Genomic DNA, 23,084 nt, shown 5'->3' with positions numbered 1-23,084 from the left:
ATTCTTGCAGGCCTTTGATGAAGAGTGGTACAAAGGCCTTTAGTGGAAGCTCCTCGTTCTTAGATCTTATATCCGGCATGAATTACTTATTGCTCGCTTCCAAGGAATCCAAGGCACATCCCAGTTCGCTACCTACCCTGAACTTGTGGGGTACATCAAGGAAGAGTACTAGCTCCTCATCTCTACATATTATATCCAGCCGACGTACTCTAACTCTCATAAATTCAGTGACACTTTCCCTATACTGATATGGACTTTCGCATTGGAACTATGGGTATGGATATGGACTTGCTGCTAAATAGAACCATGTGAAATGAGTTTTTAGGGTATCAGGTATTTGTTTTAAATATCCATCAACAACATTTCACTTTATAATGTGTTCAGCTCTCTGACCCTTAATAAATTGCTGGCAAAGGCACCAATTGTTTCCGTAAAACATTTTAACATTTTCGGAGATTACCTGATGACCATGGGGTCATGAAAAGAGTTTCTATAATTATTTTTTACTTTAAAAGTTACCATATTTAGTTAATAGTAATTGCAATTTATCTTCATTTAATCTTTAATTTAATTCTAATTCCTTATTTCTTATAGTAAATCATTTTGAAAACTATAATATTGTTTTAGCTGATCTAAATCTGATTGCGCCATTGATATCTAACTTTTATTTGGCTTCTTATGCATTAATTAACTTCTGTACATTCCACGCTGCTCTCATAAAACCCTTAGGATGGCGACCAACATTTAAGGTAAAAAAATAATAGTATTTTTCTTTAAAAATATTTTTTTATTATTGTATATAAGTAATTATTTTTATTCGTTGATTTCAGTTTTATAACATGTGGCTTTCACTGTGTGGGTTTTTCATGTGTGTACTGATAATGTTCTTAATAGACTGGAGAACTTCATTGATTACATTCGCAGTATTTTTCATATTGTATGTAGTAGTAGTTTATAGAAAACCAGGTAAATTAACTTTTAATAAATCTTAAATATTCTCATGATTTATTTTGTATGGATAATTGAGAAAATTGAATTTCGATGAAAAACAACAGATGCAAATTGGGGTTCATCTACACAGGCTCAAATCTATAAAACTGCTCTCATTACTGTGCACAAATTAGCCACAAGTAGTGAACATGTAAAGAATTATCAACCTCAATTACTAGTTCTATCAGGCCCACCACAAAATAGACCTGCTTTAATTGATTTAGCTAATTTGATTACCAAGCACAACTCTCTTTTAATGTGTGCAGAGATATCAAAGGTAAGCTATTTACAAAATTTAATTTAGATAATTTATATTTAATTTAGATTTAGGTAAGCCATTTAAAAAATAATCACTATTTAAATAATAATCACTATAATTATTTAAACTAATAATCGACCTGTAAATCCGGCGGAAAGAAAAAGATTAGAAAATTGATATTAAATGTCTGGTAGAAATGATGTGCTTTAAGAGAATCACAAAACTGGGAATTTACGCCTCACAGTCACAGTTGATTCACGTTAAAAGTATTTAATAACTTTAGAACATTTTTTCATTTTATTTTTGAATAGTTTTATTTATCTTTCAAAATCCACGTATTTAAGAAAAATTATGAACATTTATTTATTATTGTACCCTACTTAATTTCATTAATTTACGGAATGAATAAAGCAAATTTCTTTGTTATTGTTGTTTACTCATCTATTTCTTATTAGATAGCGATAATTAAAATAATTAAAAAAATGCTAACCTTTTATTACAGGAAAGATTGTTGCACAAAGCTCGCATGGCTCGTATTAGAGTTGGATATGATTGGCTGGGAATGCGAAGAATCAAAGGATTTTTCATTGTAGTAGATGGACTGCCAATGGATGAAGCAGCGAAATCAATGATGCAGAGTTCTGGTGTTGGAAAACTTAGACCGAATGTTGTATTAATGGGATACAAAACAGATTGGCAAAAATGTCCAGATGAGGACTTGCATATGTACTTCACTATATTACAGTAAGGCTTGTTCTGATTTATTGTATTCTCTGCAATGGTCCTCTTATTACATAAATCTAAACGAAATTTTTTTAAACAACATTTTAGTGAATCCTTCGCTAATCGAATGGCAGTGGCTATTTTAAGAGTTCCTGAAGGTTTAGATTTCTCTGTTCAACAAGGTAATAATACCCAAGAAAACCAATTAGCACAACAATCAGCTATGTTGGAAGAACTCTGCGGTTCCTTCACAGATCTAACGAATGGAAATGCTATATCTGGCAAAGATGGCACCTTAGAACCAAATGTTCTTTCACAGACATCATTAACAATTCCAGGTTATTTTTTTCAAGAATCGTCATTTAAACATATTATTTAAGCGTTCCAAATTTTACTTTATTCTGGAGTTAACTAACCTGTAAGATAGTTTTAGCAGAAAAAAATTACTTCAACTTAGCCAGAACCTCACCAGAAAAGAAACCGAGCCTGAATGTAGTCCTGTATGGAGTTTCATGCTATGCTTTGGTTCACTAGCTGTTGTTTACTTAGAGTTGTTATTTGGTCCCAGAGGAAATTGGATAGCTAAATCTTTTTTCTTCTCACAGTCATAGGCAGTCAGCAACTTTTATCTTTTTTAACCGGCCAAATAAAGCAGTTACATAGAAGCGTTAAAAATAAAACAAATTGGTAATGAAAAATAAAAAATACCTACTAGTAAATAAGAATGGTACAAGTAATATGTAGAAAATACCTGTTAACTCAGACCTTTCAATAAATTCTTGCACCACTTTGGTTTTTTTTAAACGTCCAAAACAAAGTGGTTTGGCTTTTATTAAGTCACACCTTCTTTTTATCTTCAATATTTAGGGTAAATGGCCGGAGCAATTATAAGTCTAGGGTTAAAAAATAAAAAAAATTTTGAAGGAGTGTTTAATGTGTTGCTAAAATCTCGAGTTAGATAAAAATTCCACGACTAAAAGAACGATTTTTTTTTCATAAGAATTAAGTTTTAACTATTTTGTTTATTTTGGTCTATAACTTTTTTTAAAATAAATTATCCCAGGACAATTCGATTAAAAATACTTTTGGAGGAGGCTATTCTTACCTCTCAAGTGCCATTTCAGTTAATGTAAGTCTGGGTGTTTTATGAGTATTTTAAAAAGTATGGCTAACTCAATTAAATCCGAATAGAAAGAAAATTCCAAAACTATCGGAATTACCACATATTTACCAGAGATTTTTTTTGAAAATGTAAAACATTGGTACATATGTCAAAAGTTTTTATTTGAATGATTTTTCTGTGATTTTTTTTGTTGGCCTTTTGAGGTTTTTAAAAATGTTGCTCTAAGTAAACAACTCGAGAATTTTAGTAAAAGAAAGTCATGCGTTCTCTGAGTGTTCACACGAGATTTTTCTGTTTTAATAAAACGTTTTAATCAACTAACTTAAGCATTTTAGGGACTGTTATTGCTGGATAACTTCTCCCCTCAGTTAGTGGGTGCATATTGGTGTCAGTTTTTTTATTGTTACTAATACTGTATCCAGCGCTGGTATAACTTAACAAATAAATTTTTAAAAAAATCTTTAAACTGTCTTTTTCTACGGCATTACATTTCAAAAATATTTTTTGTCTTACTTCCTCTAACTGCAAAGGATCTTTGACCAAGGATAATATTAGACTTTTGGTCGTTGAAACATGCAATTTATGTTGCATAGAAGATACTAGAAAATCACTTTTTATAAAAAGAGGTCATTTCTTGAAAAAGATTATTTCTTGGCGAGAGGGACTTGGAGTTAATTTGTCACCTAGAGGGCCACTTTTCTGACACTATTATTATATTGTGGCTATACGAAGAAACTTAATAAAGGTAATAAAGTCGTCACAAAAATAGGTTGTTCAACAAAAATGATCTGACGCCTTGTAATTACGTTAGAAAAAATTATTTCATGAATTTAAAATAATTTTACTAAATAATTATTTGTACACCTAATCGCAACGTGGACGACATTTTGAACAAACGAGTTTCATAAAAAGAGAGCTTCTATAAAGAAAATAAGTTTATATTTATAATCACTGACAAGTTTAATATGATTTTAATTTAATATTGTTTTATGCAGGCTCTAGAGAACCAACTCCCAGACCTACTATTTTGATAACTCCACCTGGAAATGGTGGGAATAAACCTGTCAATAATGGAAGTCCTGCAAGTATACTGAAGTTTAAAAAAAAAGCAAACGCAAATAATATACTTCATAAGTAATATATATAATTTTAAAATTACTTAACTTTTTCATATTGACAAAAAAATCCACAAATTTACACATTCACTTTTGCAGGTACGAAAATGGACAACAGCTTCAAAAGAATGTACTAGACAGCATGAGAATTTTCGATAAAAAATATAAAGGCGGATATGTGGATGTGTGGTGGTTATACGATGATGGAGGTAATCAATGTTATTTATAAATTATAATTTCAAGTAAAAATTAATTTACACAGCTAAGCCGATTTCGGTTTCTGCAGTAAAAGGATAATGTATTTTTTATTAAGGCTATAAACTTTTTAAAGGCAGTCTGACTCTCATAAAATTTTCCGAATTTGGGCAATCTCTGAATTCAAAATAGAGGCTTTCAGAATTTATAGTTTGGCACTAAGCTCCGCCTGGAAAAAATTTGCGACTACTTTACTTTTTCCTACTAAACATTCTAAAGAGGTGATTATATCCGTCACATAGAGCTTCGGCCGGAACCGATCCATACATTTTCTGTGCCCTCAAATTTTTGATGTCTGTATCTTTATAATTTTATAGAGAGACCTAGTAAATGGTAGTTGTACGTTAAGCCCCGCTTGAAAAAATAGGCGATTACTTTACTTTTACTTAATTTTATAGAGAAGCCAGCGCTTTATTTCATATTTTGTCGTCCACAAATTTAGGAGTACTTTGGTTGCAATTGATTTCTTCCGCTTCCTAGCGTATAACGAGGGTTGCATCAATGCTCACGTATTCACTGCAGTATCACATCTACCCATGCAAGAGAACTTGGATTATGGCATTCCCCTTGTAGTTGCTTGAGATAACTAATATCTAAAATTTTTGTTGCATCGTATGCAGAGTGAAAAACAAACCTCAGAATTTGCAATACACAGTTTATTAAAAATACAAAATTAGTTCACCGATTGTTTTTTCTGAAAGTTAAAAATTCATTTAATTATAATTTCTACTTCTTCTACATGTTTGCCCAGGAGCCTAGATGTTGAAATCACATGAAAGGTTTCTTTCTATCTTGTACAAACAGTGGTCTCTCCTTCTCTTCTCCTGAATATTTAACCATCCTGTTAGCATAATCATCCTTCTTCAGCCCATTCCCTAATGAGTTTCTCCTTAGCACATGTAAAGTGTTTACAGAGTTGTTTATTATTATTATTATTTATAATTAAGGTGACTTAGTAGTTCTGTTTCAATTTTTTTTTTTTTTTTTGCAATATTTAGCACTTTATTGGTGGGTCTATCCTCGCTACTTTTATTAGAAGACGTGAAGCTTTATTTGAGTAGCTTCCTTCTTCTAGTCAAAACTCTTCTTTAATTATTGTCCCGTCTCTGCTCCACAGTTACCAAATGTGGCATCACATCATGCGCTGCTGCCTTTTAAGAATTAGGTATTCATAAAAAAGCAGTGATCTCATTTTCCTAAAGATTGATCTCGCTGCTCCAATATTTATTGTGTACACAAAATTCAAAACAAAGCCTATATAGTTGAAAATTCTAAAATATCCTAAAAACAGTCCTAAATCAGCTGGTCCTTCAAAATTACAAGATGTACTTAAAACGCTAAAACCATCCCTAATGATAAATGGGACTAAAAACTAAATTTAGGCAAACGAGGGAATAAAAATCTTTTATTACTTAGAATTCATTTTAGCTCCAAATTCTGTATATTCTTTAAGGTAGAATTTTATCAGTTCAGCTCTGTTATACAGAAAGTGAAGAAAGTATATTTTTGCTATTAGTGAAACATACCTGATCCTAATTTTGTTCGTCTTTTAGGTTTAACTATCTTATTGCCATACATCCTGAGCACACGATCAGTGTTTTCTAGTTGTAAAATGAGAATATTTGCTCTGGCAAATAGGAATCGTGAACTGAAAACAGAAGAATCAAAGTAAGGTTTTAAAAGATCTTAACTTTTTTTTAGGTGAAATAAATTAAATAATAGGTGCGACCAAAAACTTTGAATAATTTATTAAAATGTCTCTTCTTCTTTTTTTTTCAGTATGGCCAGCCTTCTTGCCAAATTTCGAATTGAATATGAAAGTCTCACCATGGTTAATGACATAATGGAAGCACCTAATGCAAAGACAGTACATTTTTTTAAGGAACTATTAAACAATTTCAGGAACAAAACAGATAGTGGTATATATTTTTAAATCGATTAATTATAACTTTGTTATAGGTGAACCCTATTTATTACAAAAAACAATCAGTTCTTGTATATTTTACCTTTTATTTCAAGCCAAAATCCTCCTTTGCACTCGGTCAGAAATGGAATTTCTGATTTTATTTCTGCCGGGATAGGTTTTTTTTTTTATTTTTTGGCCCAAAATCCTTTAGTTGATATGTGGTTTAGACGAATCTCTTAAATTAAATATCCTTTATATTCTCTCATGTTTGTTGCAAGACACGACAAATCGCTTTTAGTGCACTACATCACATACAAAATTAAAACTGAAGCAAACGAGATAGGTTTCTACATTCTACTGCTGATTAAAACTGTAAAATCCTTTGCAAAATTTATTAATCCCTCTAGTAAATACGAATGAGAAGGATCTTACATTAACAAACCAGTGTATCCTTGTTTTCGGTTGCATAGTAACAAAAATTTCTTAAAATTATTAAGTTTTAAATACTCGTATTTGTGAACAATAAAGTAATTTCCTTTGTCTCCTACACTGCATTATGTCTAGTAGATGTCGTAGAACTAAAAAAAAAGGTGTACAATTTTGTATTTTTTTCCCCATTTTATTTTTGCATCATTGAAATAAAAATAGAAAATGCACTTCTGAGAACATAACTATTTCTGTTATTCTAGAGTTCAGTGTTACAGACGAAGAATTGGATACCCTCAAGGAAAAAACGGATCGGCAATTAAGATTAAGAGAACTATTACAAAAACATTCAAAGGAATCCACTATGGTTGTAATGTAAGGCTTTTATAGAATTTCAGTAATTCATTTAATTGATTCACTGATTATTTCATTGCTCAATAATAACTTTTAGGTCTTTGCCGATGCCAAGAAAAGGACTTGTCTCGGCACCATTATATATGGCATGGCTTGAGACATTAACAAGAGATATGCCACCTTTTCTTCTAATTAGGGGGAATCAAGCTCCAGTTCTTACATTCTACTCTTAGGTTAGTTTATGTATAGTTCAAATATATCTCGCAATCTTAAGAAGCAATAGCACTTGCAATGCCCAGGGTATTGCGTATCGACTTTTTCACCAAATCTTATTAAGGACAATATTGTGGTATATAGATTATTTACGCTAGAAATACAGGAATTTACTTGCCCTTAAATATATTTACTTTTAAAAACTATAAAATTTTAAAACTAAATTCAGATAGTCTGAAGATGACAATTATAACATAAGCTTTAAAATAGTAATCAAAATACAGGGATTATTTTAAGTGTCATAAAAATAGCAATCATCTAAAAAAAGTATTACTGTATAAATGAAAAAGCAAACTTTTAGTTTATAAAAAATATATTTATTATAAATAGTTCATCAAGTATTTAAAATAAGCTACTTAAGCCTCCTTTCAGAAGATATTTTAAGAAGCTAAGAAAAATATAAACAAAATGATAAAACTGGATGTTAATAATAAGGATTTACAACAAATGCTGGCGTGCCTTAATTGAAAGAAAAATAAACAAGAGGATGATGTTACTTTGCTGAATTGATGTATACTTTGTTCATAATTTATCACTACGCCAAGATCAAATTAGTTTGTAAATTTGAGTTTTAGGATTAAGAATGTATTTTTTGAAACCAAAATAAGCACAATAATTTGCTTTCAATGAAAGCTGTACATTTTGATATTACAGAAAATGTGTTACTATTTAAATTCGTTGTTTTTTGTAATAAAAATAAAATTACGTCTAACTGAATTTTTCTTTTGCTTATTAAGATATTACCACATTATATATATATATATATCACTAAGTTGAGTTCATTATTACATTTATACTTAGATTTATGGTTTTGTAAGCAAAGTAATTAATAAAGAACAAATTCCTGCCAAAAGCAAATTTGGCCTAAAATTTCGAAAAAATGGCAAAAAAGAAAACTTTTTTTATATACTTATAGTTTTTATTATTTTAAAATACATTTCTGTATTAGCTCTATAGGCTTTCCTAAAATACGAATGTAAATCCAAATTCATCCTAAATAAGAAATATTTGTTGAAGCTCCAAATCTACAGGTGAAATACTTTCGATCTAAGACGACAAGAAATAGTTTTCAATAAATACATAGAGCGTCGAGCGTATTGAACATAATATCCTTACTAATTAAATATTGACCTTATGAGAGGATCAATCTCAATACGATTCTAGTTTGAATACTGCTTGCTTACACTTTTATATCTATTGTGCTATTTAGCAATGTGCAAATCCTCTGTGCATTATCCGAAATAAGTGCTAAATATTTTTGGTAATTCTTTTATCATATCAGTCACCAGCATTGACCGTGAATGTGTTTCATACGCTATCCTACTGCACTCTCTAGTTAAGTAACATGCACTATAAGCGGCTAACATGTTGTCTGAATATTCCTTATGAATGACTGGAGCATCCTGCCATTTACGGATACCTGTCCATGCAGCAAATGTAGCAACAATGCCTGAAAGAACATCACCCTGCCCTCCGCAACGTCTCAAAGATCCTTTATTGGAACATATTAGTTGTTTATGTCTGTTGCTTATGATATCTATATTACCTTTTAAAATAATGGTCACATTTTTTCCTATTTCACCACTAAGACGACTTAGAATACTCTCTGTTGGTTCTTGGTAATTATGACCAAATACGGCGTGAACTAGATTGTTAAACTCCACACAGTTTGGAGTGAGATAAACATCGCCAGGATAATCTTTAAAAACGCCTATATTATGAGATAAAAAGTGTAGACCATCAGCATCAATGATAAGAGGCCTAAATGTGCCATTGTCGGCCGGTGTTAAAGTTAGTAACTTCAACAATTCGTGTACATTGTTAAACACTGTTTCATTTCTTCCCAATCCAGGTCCAATTACTAACGCATGTAACCTTTTAAGCCATGGAAATATCAAGTTTACTGCGTCATCAGCGTTTAAATATGGCAAGACCATAAGTTCTGGACTATAAGATTTTATAACGGGTGCTGCACTTGAAGCACTAAATACATAAACAAGATCCGCTCCTGTCCTCAGAGCACTTATTCCTGAAAAATATGGTGCCCCAGTAAATTCAACTGAACCTCCACAAATGCCAATTCTTCCAGAAGTTCCTTTATGTGAAGTCTCAGACATCGTAGGTACTAGTTTTTTACATTCCGTAAGTAAACTTGAACTTTCAGTTGACATTCTTGCTAAAAGTATTGTTTTTTTCACATTATTGAATACGAATCTTAAAACGTTGAAGCACATAAATTGTACTTAACCTCAATAATAAAACCACACAGTGCCGTACGAAATAAAGAGCGAATAAAAACCACAAATAACTGATAACACTATCACCATTTCTTAACTCCGGAAAGTATCATGCTCATGGCCGTGACTAGGAATAATGAAATGAATAAGGTTAACAGCTGACTGATTAGCCTTCTTTACTCTTTAGTCCATTTGCTTTTAGTTAGTACAGTACTCTTGTGAGCCATTACCTTGTACAGCCTTTGAACATGAGTGGCCAATCTTAGAAAACAGTGTAAATAATTGTAAATTTTCTGGGCTATTTAAGTCGCGAGAGCTTTACTACATTAATTTGATGTTGAATGGCTAGAAGAAATGGGTTACCTACCAATTGTTATTGTTAAATTTACCAGTTGTTTTATCATCAAGGGTATCAGCTGTTGCTGAATTTAGGCACATGAGTATGAATGCTTTGTGTTCGATAAAATTTTTTTTACTTTCTCTATCATTTTGGCTTTCTGTGTTTTCGTAATGTACCTACTGAATTATCATGGATCAAAATTAGTAGCACTCTAAATGTTTCAGAACTTCTGAGTAGTTTTTACGAGTTGGTTTTGGATTGTTTGACCATCTACTCAGATAATATGCCAATAACTTCTTTTAATTATATTTAACAGGAGCTGGCCTGTAATGTGTGGAGACAATTTATTTTTGCAAAAGACATAAACCTAAAATGACTTCCGTCAGAGGTGGATTGATTGCTGCAAAAATTTTGAAATTTAAGTTTCATAAATGTGAGTATCATTTCTCTCTTTCAGTAGTATTATCATTAGTTTTAGTTAATTTAATGCCTACTTTCTAAATTGATACAGTGTAGTAAAGCAATAACTTATTTCTTAACAATAGGAGTTTTAATATGATAATCACTCAACTATTTCATTCATGCTGTCTGCCTAAACTTTTTGCTGTTATTTATATAGCTTATAAAATTAGTTTCTTCCGTTAAGATGATCTACAAAGTTATTTATTTAAGAAACTTGGTTACTTAAATATTTTTTCCCTAATTAGGGTTTCCCCCCCAAATTCTAGGTTTCTTTTCACTAATATTGAGTAATGAATGCTGTTGAAAAGGTTTTCTATTAATAACGAATGAATAAGTTAGTTAACTCACCTTAAATTCTTTATGAAACGGGAAATCTTTTAAAAAGCACAACCCTTGAAAATCCGAAGACTTCGGGCTTGTAAAATGTATGATGCCAAGTAAATTTTAAATTTTTATTTTACTGTAGAACTTCATTTCGAAATATTTCAAATTTTCCTTTGCATCTTTCTCGATTTCTGACGAATTTGTGTAAGAAAACTAATGAACTTAAGCCGGAGGTTAGAGGTTAGTATTGGCTTCGTAAAAAAATTTTAATTAAATTTTAGAATGTTAACGTGAAATGAGTAATGTAAGATTTCTTAATGACTTCAAGATGTCAAGAATATAAACATCATGACTATTAAACTAAATCTTTAATGGATGAAAACCAACTTATTGAAAACTTATGTTTTCTTCGGAAGCTATCGTTAAGGAAAATAAAAATAAAAAAAAATCCTTGAAATACTTAGAAATATATTGATTTCAAATTAAGAATATGTCCTTTACGAAAGGGATAAATTGGGAACTTATTGAGGCTTTTTTTAGCACATGCATCGATGCCAAGGTCATTGAATTCAGCCTTGAATGAAAGTACAGTTTTGCAAATTTTACCTAATTGTGAAAGAAGCAATTTTGCACTCAATTTGAAGACGATTGTGGACTTAGTTTAATTGTTCGAGAACTGATATATTCACCCGCTTAAGTTGTATTAATGAGGTTGTTGCTTTATTTTGAAATCTGAGAAAAAAACATGATTTTATGTCATCTTGTTAAAATGCTTTTGTAAGAAAAGCAACGTCTTAGATACTATGATATTGACTTTAAATAGGAATTGTGTAGACTAGAAGAATGATGTTATACGATTTTACTTGCTAGAAACATGTTAACGTTTAATAACCAAATAAAAAAATTTAAAAACAATATCAAGATGTCCTTAATATCTGTGTAGTAAGAGTGGCTTAATCGTTATATATTTCATTATAGTTTGAAGTAAGGAAAATCTCAACTAAAATATCTTAACTGATTCGTTTAATTTTTCAGATGCTCAATTTTATGAATTTTGTAATGATAATATCCGAAATTTAAAATCACCTTCCATTTTTATAAAAACCATTACAACCAGTTCTGGAGAATTCCAATCCAGTAATCCACCTTCTAAAGGTGTTGATGGTGTATCACAGTTTGGAGGTAGCGGAAAAAAAGGTACTGGAAAGAACAAAGATGGAAATATTTGTTGCCCAAAATGTGGCGATCCTAGTACATTTGTGGAAACGTTCATTTGTAAGCATTTTGTTTTTCTAATAGTGTCAAAAATAAATATTTCCTGATGAAATAAAGTTATCATAATTGGGACCTTGAAATGTAATAGTCATTTCCACGTTTGGTCCTTTTAATGTCAATAAAACCTATATGTTGTATCAAGGATAGACCGTCACTCATGGAAAAATGCATCTAACTAATTAAATTTCATTGGAGAGACTTTACTTGCATTCATTTACTACTTTTTGTGTGGTGTATTCCATAATTACTATTATGATACACCCTTTGTTATAGAGAAGTTGTAAGTATTGTATGTTTGCTGTTTTAGCTTCAACAAGATTTGTAAAATGTGAAAAATGCCAACACCTTTTCGTGCTCCTGTCGGAAGTTGATGCTAAAAAAAGTGTTAAAGAACAAGTAAGAGAAGAAGTTAAAGGTGGTTTTGTAAGGAAACCTCCTCCTCCACCAAAAAAAGTAATATTTTTAATTTTTCTGCCACATAAGCGTATTAATTCGTATTACATGTTCAATAGCGTGTGCACTGCGTAATAGATTTGGTTACTATGTTTTTATTTACTAGTCTCATTGGCGACTTGCCATGTTTGACGCAACTTATGCACTATAAAGAAAACAAAAATTTATTTACCACATTACAGACTAAATATATTTAGTTTTAGGCTGAATGTAGATTTTAGTTTTTAAGCCTATTTTATATTTAGATAATCCTGTAATTGGTTGACAAAACAGCTTTGGTTTATTTTTTCATTTTGGTATAATTTAAAATTATTAATCAAAGTGATCAGTAAGCACTATCCTATTCCTGTCATTTCAACTAATTTGCTTTAATTGACGTTTTAATCTAAACTGCCCATGTCTTGGAGAGATTACCTTGGGTTTATTTTATTTATTAATTTATTAATACTGGCTTGAAGAACCAGTACATTGACATTTAACTTTTACAAGTGAATTCCAAACACCTATGGATACCAATAGTGTTGGAATGAGGGGAACCGTCCTTTTTTCAGTGTTTCAAGGGTCTTCTCTTAAACCTTTTCCTTATTTTGTGGTTCTATTCATCTTTTTTGCTCTTTTTGCTTGAAATATTTTAATTGTTTTTCTTTGATTTACATTCAGATATACGATTACTTGAACAAACATGTTGTCGGCCAAGAACATGCTAAAAAGGTGTTATCTGTGGCAGTATACAACCATTATAAAAGGATATATAACAATATTCCATCCCAACCATCACATGCTCCTCGACATGATATGGCGGTCATGGAACAAGGGCCTATTAATAGTTATGCTTTTACACAGAGAGGTATTCTTAATTGATTTGCATATTCTATTTTTTCTGTAGTCCGTTGGGCTTTAAGTGTTAAATTTTATTTAAACTATACAAAGAAATAAATTATAAACGGAGGAAAATATGTTTGATTCAAGATTGCAAACTTTAACAAAAATTAGTAAAACATATTAGTAATGGTAGAGTTGACAATATTCTTACAGATATGTTACATATCAACGGGCTAGGTGTAGGTGTAAGTCCAGGACCGAGTCCATTTGCTTTCCACGCTGATCAAGATCATAGACATCCTCAGAGAAATGTTCCAGGCAGTGATATACTAGAATCTTCAAAACATGATCTCAAACTGGAAAAAAGCAATATACTTTTATTGGGGCCTACTGGGTCTGGTAAGAAAATTAATTTTATGATGTAGAATATGATTTTTGAAGGTTTAAATTGTAATTCTTTCAATATTAATTTAGGCTAAATACAGCCCCAAATCTATGTAAGTTTAAAAACTGATAATGAAGATTTTCTTTTAACTCTTTATAAAGGTCACTACTGAAAGCACTCGTGTACTGTCTCAATTGCTATTTGTTAAAAAGTCTTAAAGGAGTGAGCATATTTGGAACGTCACAAAAACTTTTCAGATTCAAAATTATTTTAGAAAGTCATCTCAGAATTTATCATAAGCACCTTGGCTTCTAAAACGGTATTACAGCTCTATAAATGTAGTTATTTATTTATTGGGTTTTTGGTCTTTTGATTTTTTTATAATGTACTATTAATGTAGTGGCAGTATTAAGCCAAATATTTCCAAATAAGTTACAGATGCTCTTATAATATCTGTCGATTCTTTGTGTTGCTTTTTTTTTTTTAGCACATTGTCCACTTTATTGTCTACTTAAAACATTTTTGATGTTTATGTAACTCATGTATGTCCTTAATTTGATTCTCTTAAGAGCTCATTTCGAGTTGCCCAGCAACTTAAGAAAACTTATGGGGGTGTGTAGATTAAAGCAGGTTTGAAATTAAGGAACTTAGACGGGTAGAATTCACTGCATTTTCGAGAGTGAAATTGAAAGTCGGGTGTGAAATTAAGAAACTTAAAAACTGTAAAAATCATTGTAACTTTTATCTCAAAGCTCACCTAAAAATCTGGAAATCGACAATGGCTACCTTATATTCTATCTTTTCTCTCTTATAGATGAAATCCTAATCCGTTATAGATAGATTTAACTCGAAACTATGGTCTAGGTCTCTCTTGGTCCCGTGATTTAGTTTGGGGACTTCTCTGTTCTTCATCGTTTGGAATAGACTGTGATTTTCACCTCCGTTTTCCTAAATTTCTAATTACATCATGTTTGAACCTTGAACGCTAAACCTTAAGAGTGTCAAGTAAACGTCCTTGGTAGATAGCCTGTACGATAGTATCACGTAACAAAATCCCACTTGGTGAGGTCACAATCGCTAAGATCAGGATTAGGATTAATTTTCTAACCTCTAAAAAGTGGAAATATATATTTTACAATTGTTTAATTTTATTGGGTTAATTACATTTAGAGCTTCTTAAGGTTATTGGGACCGGTTATTGACATTGATTATTTCAATTCAAAAGTTCTTGGTTCTGACATTTAGGAATTTATTTATTTACTCTCTTCATTAATTTCAAAGTAATTGTGGCTTCCTAAATTTTTCAAATCCCACTTTTTTTAATAACTTAGCTGACTATAACATAAGGACAAAATGTATGCAGACATTATTAAAATTTCGTTTTAGAAAATTATTATTATGAATGATTTTAATTTAAAGTAATTTCTATGCCTTTTTTATGTATCTGATTACTAAAACAGATAGAACATTAACAAATTACTACACTTTCAAGAAATTAGGTGTGTTTGAAGTAATTATTTAAAAAAAAAAATTTGTGTTGATTCATTATTGATTATAATTAAATATTTTAAGCGACAGTTTTATTTACTTTTTTCTGCAGGAAAAACTTTATTAGCTCAAACAATTGCTCAGTGTCTGGATGTACCTTTTGCGATATGTGATTGTACAACATTAACTCAAGCAGGTTATGTTGGTGAAGATATTGAAAGTGTAATCTCAAAACTTTTACAAGATGCTAACTTCAGTGTAGATCGAGCACAAACAGGTATAAAAACATAAACAATTGAAACGGAAATAGAGCAACTTTAGCAGAGGGTCTTATCAAGCTCCAAATACGTTTTTATAACCATGCCCGTTGCTAGGGTTCTAATAAAATCGCGCATTATATTTTATTTTCAGTTACTAAAAAGATTTGTTTGTGTTTTTTATTATTATTATTGATTTGAGCTGAGGTTATTGGCGGCCGGAACTTTTTTCAGTGCACTGCCGGTCTCTGGACAGAGTCTCTCGTTACAGATAACACTGTCCATCACCGGACAGTGAGCTGTAAGAAGGTTCTAGGAAGAGAAAATCTAAGAACCAGCAGCATGGGAATCGAATACGCTAACCGCAAAGCTAATCCCTTCCCTTTGTGAATTCTTTAAGCAGAATATTCTCGTCGCATAAAACAATCGATAAGCACAATTTTTATCACGCTCACGTCTTGGTAATTATCCATGTTGGAACCAGTGAATTTGTTTATTTGTATGTCATAATTCATCAAATATCTTGAATGAACATTTTGAAATCCTGTAGAATTGTAAAGTTTTAGAAATCACTGTATAGCCATCAGAGTAATGTAAGTACTTTTTATTTCTCTATTATTGGCTTTAGGAATACGTGCTAGAAAAACACGAATTTTAGCAGAAATAGTAATGCCAATGTTTCCAAGTGTGATAGACCATGAAATTTTGGTTTTCTTAATAGCGAATCCCAGTGAGGCAGCGAAATTATTATTTACATTTTTTAAGGTTCCTACAGTAACATCCTTTAAAATTAGAATTTCAAAACATATTAAAGCTTTGTCATTTTAATTAACTCAAATTTTACTTAAGATTGAAGTCTGTCAATCAATTTCTCAAAAGCACCTCTAATTGTAATTTCGGGAAAGAATGTTTCAAATAAAAGTTTTAGTTCTACCTGTATCTAATCTTAGGTTAGGAGATAGTTAGTTAGGAGAAATCGTTAGTGGAATTTTCACGAAAAACTGAGTAAAGAGAAAGAAGCAGTCATGTAATTTCAATTGAAAAATTCTCTTCAAACTCTGAATTTTAGCAATAAATTCATCCCACATTAATTTTAAGTAAGACTTAAAAGTAGTAGAGAGCAACACTCACTTGAAAAAAAAGTGTCCTGGAAATAATGGAAATTTTAAATAAATGGTTTCCAATAAAAGTAATTGTATTTCACTTGATAAAATGTAACTGCATAAAGAACATTTACACCACTCCAATCCTACCAGTCAATTTTAATGTAGTTTAATTTGTTTAGGGATTGTTTTCCTTGATGAAGTAGATAAAATAGGAGCGGTTCCGGGCATACATCAATTAAGAGATGTCGGAGGTGAAGGCGTTCAGCAAGGCATGCTAAAGGTAAGATTTGTAATTGTGTATACTCTTTAGAGTAATTATTGTATACAATAAAAGATATTTATCTTTTACAGGCTGAAGGCCTAATATTGATAACTGGTATCTGTTATATGTTATAATTTCAATCTTTTCCCAATTAATCTGAAATTCGGACAATTTCTTTTATTTACAGATGTTAGAAGGGACCACTGTAAATGTGGCTGAAAGGAATTCGCCAAGAAAGTTGAGAGGAGAAACTGTCCAAGTGGATACAACTAACATTTTATTTGTCGCTTCCGGTGCTTACAACGGCTTAGACAGATTGGTACGGAGAAGGAAGCATGAAAAGGTATTATTTTAATTTATTTATCTTTTTGTTTTTTTCCACAACGTTGTTCATTTTTGGATTTTAGTATTATTAGGTGTTTTACAGGTCCCTCTGGGCGCCACTGTAGCCGATCGGTTAGAGGCTAGACCTGTAAAGCTAATATATATTGTTGTACTGGGTTCGATTCCCGCCGGAGCTTTCTTAGAGCACTTCCGACCTCCGATTAGTATTCTCTCATGTACACTACTTACACGCACACTACTTCTGCACCCATTTATACTGGACAGGCATGTATCTGTTGAATTTTAAGCATTGCAATTAAGAGCAGTCTTAAGCATTCTGATTCATTGGAATCTGTCGGTTAATTAGAGGTCAGAGCTGTCTAAAGGTTTAGACAAGCATGTCATAGTTTTAATATTATTTGTGGGTAGTTTTGTTAGTCTAATACTGAGTTTTACAATGAAGTTTTCGTGAACGCCTTTCCATCATAATATGTTAATAACTAATTAACATATTATGTTAATGTTGCTATATTTAAAGTTCTAGTTGCTTGCATTGTGCGTGAAGACTTTTGGTTGTCTTTTCTACGTTTAGTCCAATTTCCAGTTGGAAACCAGTTTTATCATTTCTTCCTGAGAAATTTGTAAGTTATCTACGGCATTAAGAATTGTGATGTCAGAAAAGAAGGAGAATGTAACCTGCGTAAATTACGTTATCAAAAGTATTAAATGAGGAATGTCATACGTCGTACGTGTCGTAGATTGTGAAGAGAATAGGACCCAGAATAAACCTTGAGAGGTTCATGCTTTTTATCACTTGTCTGCTACAGAGTAAAGTGAGGTTGAGTAATGGAAGTTAAGTATTTGGTCAGTTTGTTTTTTAGTCTCGTATAAACCAAGTTCTTAAATAGTCTTATCAGCATTTCGCTTTTTGCGACCAAATGTGGCATGTCAGCTCTGTTAAAAGACAGTTAAAGCTGTTAGGAATTAGAATTGTTTTTTGGCTTTCCAAAAGTCAGTATGTATTCTCTACACATTTCAATTCTTAGCTGATCAAATCCTCTTAGTTATGATGTCCCTAATGGTTGAACAGGGTTTTTTTTGGCTCTGGATTCCTAGTTTGTTGCCCAATTCGTCAATGCATATTTTTGTCCTGGATTAATTACATCTTTAAAATTGCAGTATTGTAAGTTCGGCTTACACACATTTATTTATGGTTGATTACTTTGGTGTTTTGCCTAAAGGTTTCAATTGTCTTTGTTTATAAAAAGTAGGTTTTTCTGGTGCGTAGAAAAATCCTCTTTTAAAGAAGATCAAGGCTGCCTAACTTTTAGTGTCATTTAGATTTCACTTTATTATACAATGCAGAGATTTTATAATGTTAATATCGCAAGAATCTTTAAAAAAAAAATTTCATTGAACACCTGTAAACTTTATTGCATCACTGGTACTCACGGTTCTAACTCAAAATTATCTTCGGAGTTTTACTTTTTTATTTAATGTTATTCGTTAATGAAATGTCTGCGTCATTTCAATGCTTGTATGAGTGATCTAAAAGAGAGTAAATCTCATTGAAGGTGAAGTGAATTTTTGGCTGAAAAAAAGATGGATCAGAAAGAATTTATCTGGACATGCCATGAGAGAATCTTCTCTCACCTAAACTGTTAAAACATTCGCAGGATTTCACTTTAAATTAATTTTTAAATGTGACATTCTCATTGCCTTTTGAACCGTATTCGGCAACACGAGTGATTTTACAGTAAAAGTGTATATATAATGAAATTTATGTATACAAAGGTTGGAAAAATCAATAATAAGAAAATGTGGAGAAAAAAGGAAAATATAAGTAAAACGTTTCGGATATTATTTAATTAAGTTTAGAAAATAAAACCCTAGAAATTACCTCTGTTATTGATTTATAGGTTGTTGGATTCGGAATGCCTTCAAGTCCAATACAAGGAAGAAGAGCGGCTCTCGATGCTTCAATAGCAAATCAGTCATCTTCTGTGGCTGAAGACAATAAAGAGAAAGATGAACTACTTAGAGAGGTTGAAGCTCGAGATCTCATTGAATTTGGAATGATACCTGTTAGTTTTCTTTTCAAATATTCTCTTATTTAAACCTTAGTAGAGAAAGTATACTAGAATCTAGGATTTAACTTTAATTATTTTGTTAAGTTCTGGGTCTTTAATGAAGCGAATGAGCACCTCATTTAATTGTTACAGTTTGTCAGTTTATATTTAATAATTAAAGAAGGTTTTTTTTGTGGGCAATAGCTTCTAGTATTATTTTCTTTGTGAGCTAGCGCTCGGGGACCGCAAAAATAAAAAAATCTTTATTACTGCGATTGATTAATTTAATAATTGTCTGCAAGATTTTGCATTTGAGATTATACGAGTAGTACGCTTCACAATTAACTGTGTACAATGCAGTAACAATTTATTATTTTATTAATTCTGTAAAGTAATAAAATTTTACACTAATTCGTACTACAGACATATGTGTACGCTTATAAATTATTAATAGATGAGTTTGAGCAATAAGTAATACATTCTAAAGAATGTATACATTAAGTATTAAAAGTCAGACAGCATAATGATCAGAGGTTGCTAATTGAAACTGGCAGTTTAAAAAAAAAAAAAACTGTCCTAATGAAGTATTGTAACACCACATTTTTATCTAAGCGGTCATATTCTTTTCATTTATGTAATTAATTTTCTTTAAGCTCATTTTAAGTTTAATATGTCTTCTGTTTTTTTTTTTATTAATTTGCTTTGTGGGATTACTTTATTAATGGGATTGCTCTATTAACAATTTGTCTTCTTTTTAGGAATTTGTTGGTAGATTTCCAATTTTGGTACCTTTTCATTCCTTAGATGAAAAGCTCTTAGTAAGAATATTAACTGAACCTAAGAATGCTATAGTTCATCAATATCAAGTTCTATTTGGAATGGATAAAGTTGATTTGACATTTTCCCCAGATGCTCTCACTGCTATCTCTAAGTTAGCAATGGAAAGAAAAACTGGTGCTAGAGGACTTAGATCGATAATGGTAAACTAACAAAATTTTTATTTATTATAGACTGCTAAAACATTTTTAGAAAACAAACATTATTGAACATTTGACATCATTCTTTAATAGTCAATTACTGATTGGGGAAAAAAATAAATTCTTTTCTCGCTATTTTGTGTTCTACTAGGACATGCTTGGTTAGTTTCAAACAATCTTGAAGTTTAGTTACAAACTATTCTTTTTCCTAGATTGGTTTGGTAGATTTGCAGGTAATTTAAAAAATTCTCCAGGTTTCCTGAAAAACTGATACATTCGTTTCAGGATTATTGGTGGCACATCAATCTAAGAGTTTTGGAGAAAGTATACCTTTTATGGTACACATATCCCTTCCATTGTTTCCTTCGTGATTAATAATGTAGTGTTACTTTCTTCCCAAGTGTATCTATCGTATAAGTCTATAGTTGCACACACGTAGCATATATAGCTGAATATGTTTCTAAAATGGGACGCGTTTATTTGTATTGACCAAATCTATTTTCAGACAGTACTGAGTAGAAGAACAAAGGACTGAAGTCTTGATAATTAATTTTAATTACAGATTATAGGCAATGTTTCCTTATATTTTAAATAGGAAAATTTAAAAATCATTTATTACTCTCCATACTTTGTTTTCACATACACTATTACGAACTGCTTCTCTCATCTGAGAAGTTTCAGAATTCTCTGTGTCCATCTTCATTCTAGTATAAATCACATTGTTTTTATTTATTCACCTTGTAGAGCTTTACATAATTATAAATTCTGCTTCAATTTCATGGCTTTTATGATAAAATCCATGGTTATTCATTCTTAATATTACGATTTTACCCAATATTTCTTTGCATTTTTCTCTGCCTAGAAGAAGATATCATCTATCATCTTCAAAATCTTTTTCTTCACGTCATCTGGATCAATTATTTTATTGTTCTTCCTTTTACTTTTCTCTTAAATTTTTTAAAACAGTTGATGGTAGCATTTTTGTATATCCTTAATTGATTTTATCTCGTTAATGATAGGTATTTAATAGTATTATTTTTTTATCAATTTAAAACAAGCCAGCATCTGAGGTCATTAGAGCCAGGAGCTCTTTCCAGTGTACTACCAGTCTCCAGACAGTGTTTCCTTGTCACAGACAACACTTACCGAATAGCAAGCTGTAAAAAGTTCCTAGAAGGAGCAAATTTAAGGGCCAGCAACTGGATTAGAAACCGGGATCTGTGCACTCTAACCTCTTAATTAATCCCTTCCCTAATAGTATTAGAATTGGCATTTTAGCAGAATAAAGTGATTTAATGATATTTCAGAAGCTACCAATTAACTGGTGTGGAAAGTAAGATTAAAGTAAAAAAATAATATCTGCATGTCTAGGAAAAACAAGATTTTTAAGGTGGAAGAGAATTACAGTCTTACACCAAGTTTTTGACTTATTATAAACAATAAGTCAAAAACTTGGGTAAGAATTGCAGAAGCTACAAAATATTTCTTGGTTAATTTGATTATGAAGTTTAATCAGTAATGATATTTAATTTACAGGAAAATCTATTACTTGAGCCGATGTTTGAAATTCCTGGTTCAGATATTGTAAGTGTTCATGTAACAGAACAATGTGTAAAAAATAAAACACGGCCTGTGTACATAAGAGGTAAACCAATTGATATGGAATCTCAGCAATCAACACAGCACCAGCAAGCTGCCTCTCATCAGCCACAACATACTCAAATTGAACTCAGAGCTGAAGCTAAATAGCAGTTAATGTAGCCGATCCAATAAAAGCTATTTTCAAATTCTGTATCTGCCTGATCCTAATTTTCGTTTCTTCTTGTAGAAGAAAAAGAAGAAGAAGAAAAAAAAAAAGGTAGACCTTAATCAGATAGGGAGATTGAATAAGTTGAATAATAATAACAAAATTTCGTATTTACAATAAGTCTAAATAAAACCAGATTAATTTCAAAATATTTTCGCTTATTTAAGGAATATCTGGTATTTAATTTTATAGAATTAAGTATACATATGTTTAGATTTGGGTCTCTGATAAAACTTGATCAATATATATATGTGCAATTTTTATTCGCATAGTGTGTCGCTGCCGTACACTTCTGCATTAAAAATGGAAATAGTATGATTCTTTTAAAATCTTCAATTTAATATTTATACAATCATAACTTAAACAGGAGTTTTATTTTAATTTTTAAAAAACGGTTTAGGTAAACAATTATATTTTTAATCTAGATTAACAAGTAGATAAAGCATACCTGTAAAAAGAACAAAAAAAAATTTTGAGTAAATTTAACCAGTGATGTTAACAATATTTATGAGAATTTGGGTTTGCTACAGATTGTATAGCTACTTTCCAATTTAGAGAACAAAAATATTTTGGAAAATATATAGTTTTCCACATTATAGAACAAAAAATATTGAACTATTAGTAAATTGTGTGTGTAAGATATGTAAATATCAAATTTATTTTCGAATTTAACGATGTTATAACTTTCCATTTGTTTATTTTTCAGTTCCTTCTTAAAATTAATTTTTTCTTATTTGATTTGGTTGATATGTAAAAAAAATAACATTTATATTTAATTGGATCAATGTGATTTTTGTAAATAGTTAATTTTCTCTAATTTGGAAAAAAAAAAAAAATTGTGATCTAAACTGTTTTTATCCTTCATGTATATATAGTTTAGCGATCATACTGGAAATAAAGAAATGTTTTAAATAAACTTCATTTTCTTCAATTATCGCGATGGCCAACGTTTTGGAGTGGTAAACTTATTTCATTTTTTTATCAGAAAAGTTTTGCGATCGTCTGAAGATTTCTAAATTAAAATTTTCACTGGAAATATCCGTTCTGAGATTAAGGTGTCCGAAATTTATTT

At 30.9% G+C, this 23,084-nt stretch overlaps 3 protein-coding genes across 5 annotated transcripts in view; 2 read left to right on the top strand and 1 right to left on the bottom strand.

Annotated features, from left to right (window-relative positions):
* The window catches only part of NKCC (sodium potassium chloride cotransporter), a 32,317-nt gene extending 24,176 nt beyond the window's left edge, over positions 1–8,141 (top strand). The window contains exons 8-18 of the mRNA XM_074133162.1: positions 628–749; positions 831–966; positions 1,056–1,267; positions 1,752–1,993; positions 2,081–2,310; positions 4,091–4,229; positions 4,310–4,419; positions 6,019–6,133; positions 6,245–6,384; positions 7,061–7,172; positions 7,249–8,141. Of these exons, the coding sequence (XP_073989263.1) occupies positions 628–749; positions 831–966; positions 1,056–1,267; positions 1,752–1,993; positions 2,081–2,310; positions 4,091–4,229; positions 4,310–4,419; positions 6,019–6,133; positions 6,245–6,384; positions 7,061–7,172; positions 7,249–7,384 (1,694 nt within the window). The 3' untranslated portion in view covers positions 7,385–8,141. The remainder of the gene's footprint in view (positions 1–627; positions 750–830; positions 967–1,055; positions 1,268–1,751; positions 1,994–2,080; positions 2,311–4,090; positions 4,230–4,309; positions 4,420–6,018; positions 6,134–6,244; positions 6,385–7,060; positions 7,173–7,248) is intronic.
* A 317-nt stretch (positions 8,142–8,458) lies between these two features.
* Naxd (NAD(P)HX dehydratase) lies at positions 8,459–9,658 on the bottom strand. The gene has a single exon (XM_074133205.1). It carries the CDS (start codon positions 9,656–9,658, stop codon positions 8,657–8,659), a length of 1,002 nt encoding a protein of 333 aa, XP_073989306.1. The 3' UTR covers positions 8,459–8,656.
* A 138-nt stretch (positions 9,659–9,796) lies between these two features.
* Positions 9,797–23,084, top strand: ClpX (Caseinolytic protease chaperone subunit). 3 transcript variants are annotated; one of them, XM_074133171.1, is made up of 12 exons: positions 9,797–9,935; positions 10,318–10,434; positions 11,823–12,062; positions 12,370–12,515; positions 13,176–13,362; positions 13,575–13,736; positions 15,323–15,487; positions 16,753–16,853; positions 17,023–17,178; positions 19,079–19,243; positions 19,987–20,208; positions 21,742–23,084. In XM_074133171.1, the coding sequence occupies exons 2-12, from the start codon at positions 10,374–10,376 to the stop codon at positions 21,952–21,954; spliced, it is 1,818 nt and encodes a 605-aa protein (XP_073989272.1). In that variant the 5' UTR covers positions 9,797–9,935; positions 10,318–10,373; the 3' UTR covers positions 21,955–23,084. The 3 variants fall into 3 exon arrangements, with proteins under 3 accessions (XP_073989272.1, XP_073989270.1, XP_073989271.1); XM_074133169.1 differs by having other exon boundaries at positions 13,551–13,736; XM_074133170.1 differs by lacking the exon at positions 9,797–9,935 and adding an exon at positions 9,961–10,101 and having other exon boundaries at positions 13,551–13,736.

This window comes from Rhodnius prolixus, unplaced genomic scaffold (assembly GCF_049639745.1).
Source record: "Rhodnius prolixus isolate KJV_2025 unplaced genomic scaffold, Rpr scaffold_10, whole genome shotgun sequence".
NCBI classification, from domain to species: domain Eukaryota; kingdom Metazoa; phylum Arthropoda; class Insecta; order Hemiptera; family Reduviidae; genus Rhodnius; species Rhodnius prolixus.
Note: the sequence above shows the minus strand (reverse complement) of the source record. Positions and strands in the feature narration are given on the sequence as shown.